This window comes from Xiphophorus maculatus, chromosome 2 (assembly GCF_002775205.1).
Source record: "Xiphophorus maculatus strain JP 163 A chromosome 2, X_maculatus-5.0-male, whole genome shotgun sequence".
Taxonomy (NCBI): Eukaryota; Metazoa; Chordata; class Actinopteri; order Cyprinodontiformes; family Poeciliidae; genus Xiphophorus; species Xiphophorus maculatus.
This window is the reverse complement of record NC_036444.1, coordinates 16,536,472-16,548,970: the sequence shown is the minus strand read 5'-3', so window position 1 is coordinate 16,548,970 and position 12,499 is coordinate 16,536,472. Positions and strand designations below refer to the sequence as shown.

At 36.2% G+C, this 12,499-nt stretch overlaps 2 protein-coding genes across 12 annotated transcripts in view; both read left to right on the top strand.

Annotated features, from left to right (window-relative positions):
• Nucleotides 1-7,864, top strand: part of LOC102216405 (receptor-type tyrosine-protein phosphatase eta) — a 50,272-nt gene extending 42,408 nt beyond the window's left edge. For 6 of the 9 annotated variants that reach the window (XM_023351235.1, XM_023351241.1, XM_023351239.1 and 3 more), the window contains 15 exons: nucleotides 129-392; nucleotides 606-749; nucleotides 863-1,064; nucleotides 2,055-2,170; nucleotides 2,285-2,372; nucleotides 2,455-2,499; nucleotides 2,592-2,600; nucleotides 2,700-2,787; nucleotides 3,595-3,685; nucleotides 3,878-3,954; nucleotides 4,153-4,287; nucleotides 5,620-5,736; nucleotides 5,981-6,141; nucleotides 6,253-6,388; nucleotides 6,481-7,864. In XM_023351235.1, coding sequence (XP_023207003.1) covers nucleotides 129-392; nucleotides 606-749; nucleotides 863-1,064; nucleotides 2,055-2,170; nucleotides 2,285-2,372; nucleotides 2,455-2,499; nucleotides 2,592-2,600; nucleotides 2,700-2,787; nucleotides 3,595-3,685; nucleotides 3,878-3,954; nucleotides 4,153-4,287; nucleotides 5,620-5,736; nucleotides 5,981-6,141; nucleotides 6,253-6,388; nucleotides 6,481-6,615 — 1,808 coding nt within the window. In that variant the 3' untranslated portion in view covers nucleotides 6,616-7,864. Of the gene's footprint in view, nucleotides 1-128; nucleotides 393-605; nucleotides 750-862; nucleotides 1,065-2,054; nucleotides 2,171-2,284; nucleotides 2,373-2,454; nucleotides 2,500-2,591; nucleotides 2,601-2,699; nucleotides 2,788-3,594; nucleotides 3,686-3,877; nucleotides 3,955-4,152; nucleotides 4,288-5,619; nucleotides 5,737-5,980; nucleotides 6,142-6,252; nucleotides 6,389-6,480 lie in introns of those variants that run through there. The other 3 variants (XR_002754331.1, XM_023351263.1, XM_023351255.1) reach the window with 3 other exon arrangements.
• Nucleotides 7,865-8,971: 1,107 nt separating this feature from the next.
• The window catches only part of LOC102227949 (oxysterol-binding protein-related protein 5-like), a 45,350-nt gene continuing 41,822 nt past the window's right edge, over nucleotides 8,972-12,499 (top strand). For 2 of the 3 annotated variants that reach the window (XM_005803231.3, XM_005803230.3), the window contains exon 1: nucleotides 8,972-9,142. The gene's annotated coding sequence lies outside the window, so the exon portion shown is untranslated. The remainder of the gene's footprint in view (nucleotides 9,143-12,499) is intronic. The other variant, XM_023347838.1, reaches the window with a different exon arrangement.

Genomic DNA, 12,499 nt, shown 5'->3' with positions numbered 1-12,499 from the left:
ATCTGTTTTTTGTGTTTTGAATACAATAAAGCAAAATATAGGAAAATATATTTTCACACATTGTTGCACACATTTAACCAATAACAACTTTTTTTAAACTAATATTTATATCTACTTCACTTCGACAGATGCAAGTCCTGTGAAGAACTTAATAGGGTATGGACCAAACTCTGGAGATGCAAAAATTATTCTGGACTGGGACACGCCCAATGGAAACTACTCTAATTTCAAGTTTACTGTAACCAACACTTCCACCCTTTCTTATGCGAACGGTCCTAAACACACTATTTCTAACCTTACCTATCATTCTATTTATGAGATTAAAGTAGAGACTCAGAGTTGTGGAAATCCTAGCACTCCTCAGTCAATAACATGTCAGACAGGTGTCGCAAGTAAGTTTGTTTCTTTTTTGTACTGAACATTTGAATAATTATTGCCTGTAAATAATATGTAGAAAATCTTAAGATTTTAGGTCAGTGAAGCAAGATCCATTCATTAGCTCCATTTATATATTTTTTTTCAATGATTGTTTTTCATCTTTAGCTAATATTACTCACTATAAGTGATACATTGGTTTTTGATTCCTCTCTTTTCATTTTATACAGAGCCACCAGCCATTCCATCAACCTCTGTGAAGCAGGTGTCTAAAACTCACAAAACATTCACACTTAGTATTGAAACTAACCTGATAAACAACTCTAAAGGACCAGTGACTCATGTTGGGATTCTGGTAACAAGCGATGACATTGGTAGGGTTTATTTCTTTTTTCTTAACATCAAGATATGCTCCTGTAACCCTGCAATAAATAGATTTAAAATATATTACAGTGCTTATTATTCTGTGTATTTTGTTTTCTTTAAGCCAGCATTCCTGATCTTGAAAAATTCCTGGTGAATACATACCCTGAATGGAAATCAAAGTCTGCAATAGCATATCTTGCAACAGTAATGACCTATACCCAAACGATCCGCAGAAGTTCTGTTACCTTGGACTTTGAGATAGGAAATGAATCAAAGTGGGAAGGCTATGCTAATGGTCCTCTGGATCCAACTGGAAGTTACAAGTAAGAAAACCACACTTAAATAAAAAAGATTTCCTTTTACACGAAAATCTTTGGCAACTTTACTGGCCGATAGTGTATTTTGTGAAATTGCAATGTATTTTAGTTTGCTTTATTTACCATTTGATTCCAGCAATTTTTACAGGATTGTTTTATAGAGTTTATGCAATCTTGATCAGTGAGTATAGAAAATTTTTATTTTATGCTTAATCTTTTTTCGTAACCAAAATCAAAAATCTGAATTACTAAAAAGAAATTTTAGACTGAAAATACACTCTTTATTTCTGCTGATGTATTTGATCTCTGTAGTTTGTAAGATACAATGATGAAAGTACTAAAACACTGTACTTAAGTAAAAATAAACAAACTAAAATATACACACTAGTACACGTAAACGTACCATATTAGCATTTAAAGTTACTTGTAAGTTAAGTACAAACTTAACTTACAAGTAACTTTTCAGCAAGACATAGGGGCTAGTTTTAAATCAATAGTTGCTCAATATTTATGAAAAAGTACTAGATACATTGGCAGATTTTTTTCATTTATAACAAGAGATTTTATAAGTGAAATAACCTGCCATTAGTACCAGAACTTTTTCATCAATATTAAGAAATCACTGACTCTAAACTAGCTCCAATGTTTTGCTGAAAAGTGTGTCTGTTTGTGTGTACTCGTCTTGAATAAGACAAGTACACTTTTCTTATTTCAGGTGTACTAAGATATTTGTACTAGAAAGTTGGATATATTAATTGTGTTTTTGTTATACTTCAATTTTTATGTACTTCAATTATTTTAACAAAGACTGATAAGGGAAACAAAATGTCTGCAATGGTAGAGTTATATGGAAAAAAACTCCAAAAGTTATACCAGTATGAGATCAAAGTATAAACTAAGCATACTGTAAAAGAAAAATACACTGCAAATATAGCATTTTGAAATGTAGAAATTTATTAAGAATATATAAACTATGTTTTGTTTTTTTTCCTGCAGATATGCCGTAGTGGTTTGCACCTATTTGGTTGTGGACTCAGGAAAAATTGACACCAGTAAATCAGTGTGTTCTATATCAGATTTGTCTATTGTGATTATTCTCGACAAAGACCCAGGTATCATTGAAAGATCCAAAATGGGACTTTTATGTGCTTATTTTAATTTTTATGTAATTTAATTGTTTTTTTCTCATGATTGACTGTGTAAACTTTGGTTTTATAAAATTACAGCTATCACCTATATTGCTATTGGAGCAACGTTGGGAATTTTTGGAGTTCTCTTTGTCATCCTTATTGGTTTTATCATCTATTGGAAAAGGTTTTTATTCTTTGTACCAATGAAAATAAAACAATGTTATTGAATCAGATGTTCATTATTATTCATATATTGCATTCTGCAGGTTATCCCGTAAGGAGTCTCCTGACATCCAGATTCAGTCAATGGAGTGAGTATTTAAGATTTTGCCAAATGATTATTATTTCAAACTCAAAGTCCACAATTGTTTATGTAATTATTACATTTTCTTTATTTTCGTAGGGGGAAAGTGTAAGTATAAGACATTGAAATTAATACATATATATATATATTGCTCCTTTCTGGAGAATATTTATTCTCCCCTCTGAACAATGTTGCATATATGAGCAGAAGTGTGGCTGTGAGAGTGGAGGACTTTGAAGCTTACTACAGGAAGCAGAAAGCTGACTCCAGCTGTGGCTTTGCTGAAGAATTTGAGGTAAAGCATCGCAAACATTTTTAGGCATTCCTAATCTGTAAATTTATCTCAGTATATTGGTATCTGACAGTTCCTCAATATCAGAAAAAGTGTATTTTATTTCTCACCAAAATTTGTAAATTATAATGTTATATATTTTTATAGATATCCAAATGGATATCCATTTGGATATAAGGATATCCAAATGAATGGATATATATATATATATGTGGGCGGGCGGGCGGACGGACGGACTGACGGACGGACAGATTCCAACACTACATCTCACCTGCTAGAATGACTGACAAGAAAACATCACTGATTCTGGGAAAACTGACTTTTTCAGTTTTTCGTAGAGCTGATAATGTCCTGGTTTCTGCCTTATTTTTCATTTTAGTACAATTTTTTACCATTGAAGCAGATAGAGACTGCAATTCTGATTTGTGCAGTTATGCTTTTATATATAAGATACAACATTTGTGCATGGTCCAGATTGATGAAAAACAGTGGAACAAGGACAGCAAAACACACCAATTGTTGGAATAAACAAGAGAAGAATGAACTGTTTTCATCTCACCAAGTTAATGTAAAATTGTTGGGCAAGAATAGATCAATAATCTGTTTGTTTTCCATTAATACTTGTATATAAATACTGTACATTTGACACTGGACCCACATGCATAAAGACATGGCAACAGGATTTACAAAGTATTAAACTTCATAAAGTCACACATAGGAAGCAATTTATAGTTTTATAGTACCGGTAAGTGTTTTTTTTTTTTATTTCTTCTGTACCCACAAGTTAATCTACCAAACTGTTTTTTAAAGGACCTGAAGCCTGTTGGTACAGCTCAAGCCAAACTACATGCACTGGCTCTTGAGAACAAGCCTAAAAATCGCTACAACAACGTGCTTCCTTGTAAGTCACCTTAAATTTTCCTTTGTCATTCAAAGAACTAATCCTCATTCTTCAAACAATAATATGTTAGCTATAACACATGGAACGCCCCACTGTTTCTGCTTGTAATGAGCATTTTTACCATCTAACACTTTAATTTTAACTCATAAATGAATCATTCATACTTCATTTACATACTTATTCATCTCCTAGATGACTCCTCAAGAGTGAAACTCTCTGTTGTCCATGGAAGTCCAAATGAAGATTACATCAATGCTAACTACATGCCGGTGCGTACTGACACTATTTACAGCTGCTTTTGGTCATTGCTTCACCTTACATCATCTTATGATCACATTATAACTCACTTCTTTTGTTTCTTGGGTTCATTTTGAATCAAATCTACATTCATTCCCCATTTGAGAATCTTTGTGAAAACTTAACTTTATGGATATTTTATACTGAGGGTTTTTTTTTTTGTACGTTAGGGTTACCTTTCCAGGAAGGAGTTCATCGCAGCTCAGGGACCTTTGCCTGCAACAGTCAACGAGTTCTGGAGGATGGTCTGGGAGAAGAACGTCCAAACTGTGGTCATGCTAACACGCTGTAATGAACAAGGAAGAGTGAGTATGAACATAAAGAAATACTTTGTGTCGTACCTGTTCCTGATCCATGAGCAGTGAGTTCATCGATGTAGTCAGAAAGTTTTTACAGAGACAAAAGCTTTATTGAAAGCACATGGAGCCCCATAGAAGGTATTCGGATTTTTTTTTTTTCTCTTGCGTTACCTTGCAAAAGTATTGCATTCCCTTGCAAAAAATTAGCAAATACACCCTGGGTTTTTTTGTATACAGTCATAATGATAAGAAAAGTCCATTTAAAATTGCACATATGTACAAAACATGTTTCTACATTTGCAACTCTTTGGTACAGATGGGACTTCATATGAAAACAGCACTTAGAGAGAGAATACACAGGGGACTAGGAAATAAATCTCACACTAGGGAGCAACAGACACCAGAAATAAACTAGAATCCTACGAAAGGACTAAACTAACCAAGACTAATCTGATCAAAAATAAGAAACTAACACAGAATAATAATGAAACTGAAATCAAAACAAACTTCAAAACAACTCAATAACCCAAGATCCTAACAATGAGAAGCCTGTTTTATTTTTGTATTTTGCACACACGTTTCTGGTGCATTTGCAACCTAAAGAAAAAGATATAAAATTTCAGATATTACTTCAATGAGATATTAATATCCCTGGGAAAACCATAAAAAACCCTTATATTGTTACAGCATTTAGCACCCTTTTCTTAAGGGTGGGGGTGTTACGGCCCTGGGCCTTATGGGCTGGGTTGCAGGTGTCTTGTTGTCTGTCTTTGTGCTCCTCCCCTTTACAGGTGCTGCTGATTTGTTCATTTGGAGCACAGAGCATTTAAACCTGGCTGCCTCCACCTTCTGGGTCGCCTTCAGCGTCCACTCTGCCTTGATGCTTGCGGTGTTTTGTTGCCAGGCTTCAGCTCCCCTCCTTTTGCACATTTGAGTTTGTCTTTGTTTTTGCACTTCAACAATTCCATATGCACTCATACACCACATCCAAGCATTTGCATTACACCACTGATACTGACATCCTCAATCCATTGCTGTTTGTGTTAATAAACATTCCTTTTATGCACTTTAATCCCTGCATGGTCTCCCGTTATTGTTATGACCTTGAGCCAGTCGTAACAATGACTCTAAATAAATATGAATAGACATTTTAAAAAATTGTTGAAGCAGAACAGGAATACTTTTTGCTTCAGTGTGTTTACTAAAGTAAGCTTATCTAAATGCAGCATGTATAAGTCCAGCGATGTCTATGAAATAAAAATCTGCTGCAATATAATATAACAAACATCGAAGTTTCTGAGTAAGACATAAACTAAAAGCAAATCAACTATCTTTCAGGTTAAATGTGAGCAGTACTGGGGTCCTGGCACCAAATACTATGAAGACATCATTGTGACAACAACTTCTGAAATCCAACTTGAAGACTGGACCATCAGGGATTTTGACATAAAAAATGTAACTTTATGTTGAAACCCACCCTTCCCCAAAACACATACACACACGCACACACACAAACTCAGCCCATCTTGGTAATCATATGGTTGTTTTACTAACACTATGCAACAAAAGGTATGCATAAAGTGTGCTTTGCAGATGATTTGTCATTCTAAGTTCTGAGTCAAGGGTTTTTGATGTGCCCTGTCTTGATTATTCATCTTCTTGTAACTACTGTTTCAACGCTGACCTCCTTCTACCTCAGGTGAAAACAACAGAAGTCCGCTCAGTCCGCCACTTCCATTTCACAGCGTGGCCGGATCACGGCGTTCCAGAAACCACAGAGCTTCTGATCAGCTTCAGACATCTGGTCAGAGAACACATGAACCAGTATTCCAGAAACTCCCCCACAGTGGTTCACTGCAGGTTGGACACAGCACCCCAAATTTACAAATGTTTTCATTTGGTTGGAAGAGTACGAAATAACCTGCCATCTCCTGTCATTTTCCGCCTTTCTGTTTTGATGTTTGCGCTCAGTGCTGGAGTTGGGCGCACAGGCACCTTCATAGCCATTGATCGCTTGATCTTCCAGATCGAAAGGGAAAACATTGTGGATGTGTACGGCATTGTTCATGATCTGCGAATGCACCGGACCCTTATGGTGCAGACGGAGGTAGGAACACCACACATCTACTCTGCTTTGTTTTTTACAACGTTTCACATCACGTACACTTGCTGATTTTTATTTTTGTTTAATTTCTGCAGGACCAGTATGTCTTCCTAAACCAGTGTGCCTTGGACATCATCCGGGCAAGAACAGGGAACAATGTGGATCTAATCTACCAGAATACAGCTGCCATCTCAATTTATGAAAACGTAGAACCCAAAAGGGGATATTAGTCTGCTTTTTCATGTCTTTACATCTCTCCCTCTCTTTTTGGGTGAGAAATAACTGAGCAAACAAGTATAAAGGGAATACGTTTGTTAGAAACATCAACCTTTAAGGGTTTAATCCTCTTTTTTATATTTATTTGTTAAAAGAAATAGAGGAAACTGCATTTTTTTATGCTTCTGCCTTAAATTCTCATACCTGCATATTCTTTGCACTGCACAATTATTATAAAATTGCTTTCTACTGTAAATGACTCACAGATTTTTATTTTGCTCAGGTAGTTTTATTGTATACTGTCTTGGTATTTTTAAATAAACTTTTAAATCGAACTGTACAAAACAAAGGCTGGTGGTATGTGCCTTAAAAATAGCATTCATGCGTTTACACCAGTAGAGGGCACACTTGTCTTATTTTTTCTAGTTATTAAACAGGGATAATGTGATATTTTAAAGGAATTTTAAGTTATTCTCTCCTTGCCTAACTAACTGTAAGCCAATATGAACTGTGCAATGTGATTTAATGAAGGAGTTTATTTGTTTTGGTCTCTTTTTGTATTTATATGCACTGCAATGTGACAAATGCACTGGATGCATTTATGCATTTGTCCCACACTGTCCACTAGAGGTGTTTCTTTTCAAGTAATTTATGTTATATTCTGGCCAGTGGTTCTTGAAATGGAATATTTATCTTATTTCTCATTTCATCTCAGGAACTTCTTTCAAGAAGAACATTTTACTGGCTGTATTTGTGTTAAAATATATATAATGCACCAGTTTGTATTATTAATAAAGACATTAGTTCAGTTGTCTTTTTTGCTCTTTCCTATGCTGTACATTCTTTAGAAAAACATGTTATTTCATTTCCTGTGACATCTCTTGTCCAGCTATGGCCACTTCCTCTGTATTAAAAGTCACTGGAGAAGCAAAAATGTACATATTTTTGTGAGTCTTCCAAACAGCAGGATTTTCCATTAGCTTGGTACCTTTTTTTTCTTTTTTTTCCACAGATTGATTTGTAGCACTTATGTTTTAATGAGAAATAGGAACATAAAATAGAACATTTTTTTAGGATGTTTTAAAATGCTTTATGAGATGCTTGCTGGTTCAACGCAACTATGTAAAACGAGCTGAAGATATGTACTTCTTAAATATGTAAAATTATATGGGATTAAAGATGTTGCAACATTGTGGCAGCAATCTACTCTTTATTAGAATCTATTTGCTTCAATGCCAATAAAGCTAAACTGTCTTGCTAAAATGTGTTTTGGTGTTGATTTTTCTACGTATTTTATCACTTTTTTTTTTTTTTGCATTTTTAAAAGCTGATAAGTTTATTGCACAGATTATCACAATTATTGGACATTTATTAGATTCAATCACTATAATGAATGAGTTTTGTTTTTAACTTTATGTCACAAAGTTACAACAAGTAGCACATAATTCGGAAGTGGATGGAAAATTAGACAGTTTTCAACAAACAAAGCCCTTTAGCTCTTGTGTACTTTATATTGAACTACTTTGAGGTATCAAGGTGGTGGTAAAATAAGATTCTACCAGATTGTAGGGCTTCAAGGAGCCCCTTCCTGTTTTCCCCATTGATCTCCCTCATTTCACCATGTCAGGCTTTTTCGATATCTCTAACATTCACAAGTTGGACTTGAAAATAGATTTGACATTTGGATGGCACTTTCAGTTTTTCGTTTTTCTTCTGTGGTTTTCAAGTAAAAGAAATACAATTTAGGCTGGTGAGATTGCCATGCTAAGAGTACAGATATTCCATGTGTGTGTGTGTGTGTACTTTCTACATGTTCAACCAAGCTGGTCAGATTTGACTGAAAGATAAATGGAGCTAAATACAGGACAAGTCCTGAAAGTGGATGCAAATGACTTTAACCATTTGCCTTTCACAAGGACATGTACAGCCACAACAAAAATGGGTTGGATCAGAATATTCTATTTTTGCATTACAATCTCAATCAAACTTTAAAAGTAACTCTTAAGAATTTTTAACCAAGCCTTAAAAATTGCTGTTAACAGACACTCTCAGTTTCAGTCTGACTGATACTGAGCTATTTTGCAAGCTATTTCAGTGTCTTAATGTGCATAGCTTGTAGAAACATAACCCAAAAGACTTAGCTGAATACAAATGTGACACTTTTCCGAATGTACCCTTTTTTTCTCATAATTGCGTGTACCTTCTCTAGTTTATTTCATAAAAGTGTATGATTGTAACATGACAACAGATGGAAAGAACGTTTGGAAGGCATTGTAGAGCCCATGCAGTACATGTAGTACCTATTTGTGACCACAGGTGTCGCCAGAGCTCACTGCGTGGCAGCAGCCAGGGCAACCGCAGCAACCAGAACGTAGAGCCCGTTCTGAGCTCTCCATGTTGAAACGGAGCAAGTTCTCCGGCAGACTCCGACCGTCCGTGCGTCCCCCACCACCCAGCTGGTTCCACATCGCCCTGCTATGACACTTGACTGGGAATGGGTCTGTGAAACTGTATGAGTGCTGCCTTATCCGGGAAAAAACGGTAAGTCCGTCTCTTCTCTGCTACACAATGGCAGCGAAACGAGACGGATAACTATTTTTAGTGACTCCGAATTATTCAACTAACGCAGGTTTTTATGTGCTAACTTGTAGCTAGCCGTGGCAGCTCCTGTGTCCGTTACAGGGAACGGGGAGGTTTTGTCGGTATTTTCAGACATCATGGACTCGTTGCATTTCCCTGTATTTTTTTTCTGTAACATCAGAGTGTATTTGGCCGCCTGATTGAGTGGTCAGGGGGGCTAACGTTAGAAGCTTTCTCCCCAAACTTAACCCTCACCTCCACATTAGCGGAGCAAACCGTGCCCCATGCGACTGCAGCTTTTCTTGCTGTCACCGTCTTTGCATAACAGGGAGTCAAGCTTGTGCACACGATTGCTAGGAAGCAAGGGCAATTTGCTTAATTTCTCTTGATGTGTATTACGCTTTACTTTACTGTTACCATCTACTGTGGCTGCAGCAAGCCGAATTCGTAAACATGACCAAGCGAAGCACGATAACGTTCCTCTGTTTACTGTAACAACCCGTATGGCCGAGCCCTCATCACCGAAATAACCACACTTGTTTTGTTTACTTTCAATCAGCCTCCTTTTGGTCTGTATTACCAAAATTCTCTCTGTCTGTGAATCCTTGTAGTGGCTTGAATTTCCGCATCATGTTGCTTTAGAGCTCAGCGGAAAATTTAGATAATTGAAATGTAGACATTTAAAGTACTAGCCCCTGACATATTTTCACTTTTGCTGTTTCCATATGTTGATCGACACCAGTAGGCGCTTCCCTGCCTTTAGCATGAAGCTCTTTATTATGACTGTGATCGTGCAATTAGCTGGGCAATAATTAATAGTGGCTTTTGTTTCTAGAGATTTTGTACTGGCTTATGTAACGCTCCAGAGTAAATGAAACGTCAATGCAGAAGTGCCAGGATTTTTATAGCCATGAGGTTTATTTGTCAACTGCAAATTCCAATCCTCCTCTTATCTTTGTGGAGTTTTTACTCTGTGTCCTTGAAAAATAAGGTGTTACTCCAATTGTAAGTAGACAAACAGATCAGTCAAAGATAATTACATTTTTCCTTGATAAGCTGTAGTCAGTGATCAGTTTTTCAGGTATTGAAAAATATGATTTTCCTTTTCATTAAATGCATCAGATATAAGAAATCCCAATATTTTTGAATGAATTTAATAGCATGCCTTTTTGAGTTGAATATTGATCCGGTAAAGGTTAGGGACATGTTAGATTTAAGACTGCCACCCCTATCAAAGAACCTACAGCACATGTTTGTCCTTTCTGTTATGTTGTCCTTAAGAAATCAGAATGCATCTGCATTCAAATTAACAGGTTACATCTAAAATGAACCTACCAAGCAAACAGAACAAACAAGAAAAATAAATTCAACCAGAAAACGCCTGGTCGTTACGTCTCAATTATAATTGTATACTTGAGTGCAGGCGATGTCTTGAATAAATGAAGCAAAAATGCAAAGGCATTGCTCTTGACCTTGATGTGACACGTTACCCACATGTCTCCTGTGGGGGCAGCATCACAAGCCCAGCTGTCCTGAGCTTCAGTGTCTCAGAAGAAGGTCACTGTCAGAAATGACAGCAAAGTGTCTCTTCGCATACCTTTCTCAATTTTTATCACAAAACCCTACTTAGCAGGTAGTTTTTGGAATTTAAAACCTGAAACCACTTTAGCATCACATGAAGGCTGAGGAAATCTTTAGGAACAGGCCATTGAGTTTAGATTTCGAGTGAATAAATACATTTTCATGGTGGTCTGAGATGATTTCAGAAACTCTAAAGTGGTAAGACAACTTAAGTAGAAACAAATGCACCAATGTTGTGTACAATCTTCACCTTATCAATTTCTCCACATTCCCTGCGCAAATTAAGACAGAAGAGCTAATATTCTGCTTAATATCTCCTTTTAATGAGATAACAAAGGCGGAAAAAAATGTAATCAGATTTTTAATCTGGTTGTACAAAGCATTTGGGAGCTCAGAGCTGCTTTTTCCATGTTGAATAATATCTGTGAGCTGGCTGAAATAAGCAAGAACAATTTCTCTAATTTCAGGAAAGACAAATTTGACCTTTTGGATTTTTTTTTTCTGTTTCAAAAACACAGACAGCTTTGGTATATAAACTACAGGAAGACCTTCATCTGGGTAAATCTGTTTTTAAAAGAGGTAATGAATAAAAGACTGGCAATTAATGTGCTAACTTTCATTGTCACTAATTCACCAGCTTTTTTTCTTACTTATGTTACTCTATAAACTACAGACTAGCAAAAAGAGAGAGCGCTTTGTACTTAACTCTCGAAAACCTCTAATAAATGTGATCGGCATTTAGTTTAAGTATCAAAATTAAAATAACAGTTTTGGAATTTGTTACTCGAACTAAATGACCAAAAAAATGCATTAGGGTCTAGGAGGGAGGTATTGTTGCAGGAGGAAATGATTACTAAAAGTGCTGGAAGTGAGCACATGGATGGTACCTGGAAAATTGCTGCAGACTGTGGAAAAAAACAGGTGATGAAGATTTTCTGTTTGTGTCCAAAGTTCTGCATTCATGCAATCTTTTTCAGATGGTAAAGGATTCATGCCCTTTATTTACACTCTGCTTTAGACTAGCATCAGTCTGAGTGGGAGTTTATATCTGCAATATCAGGCTGTCGATATCCGAGATGGCAGCGGAAAGCATTTCAAGGTCATAAATATTGTGTGACGAAATGGAAGTGGGTCATTAAATCATTGACAACATACTCTGTTAAAATGTGCATATCAGATTCCTGTGAGCCTGTGCTGCCTTAAATAGTATCAGTTGTAATGAGTCTTCAGATAGAGTAGATGTTCAATAACCAGATCATTAAACATCTGTTACATTTTACTACTTGGCCCAAGCTTTGCTTATCTGTAGACACCTAATGTCTGGTTGTGTCATGTGATTGTCTGCCTTGTCCTAATCAGGTGGGGATATATAATGGTGTTGGGCCTTAAGCCTATCAAGTAGAACTGTGGCTTTGCTCTGCTGTGAATGACAAAACGAGAGTGTTGTTGTGAATGAAATAAAGACAGGAAGGGAGCAGAGAATTTGAAGAGCTGTTTAAGAAACATTCTGTGGGTGGATGATGCCTATATGTATTAAATCTCGCTCTTTTATTGCACGTATTGTGTATATAACCACCAGCTGCTGATCGGATTTTCATTTAAGAATGGGGGGTGTCCTAGTTTTTGAAGCCAATAAAGCCAATAATTCCCAGCTGTTGCAAATGTACCCTTTCTCCAGTGTCGTTGCACCTCTACTTTTATTTTGCTCTAAAGAATTTCTCTAATGATTTCACACAA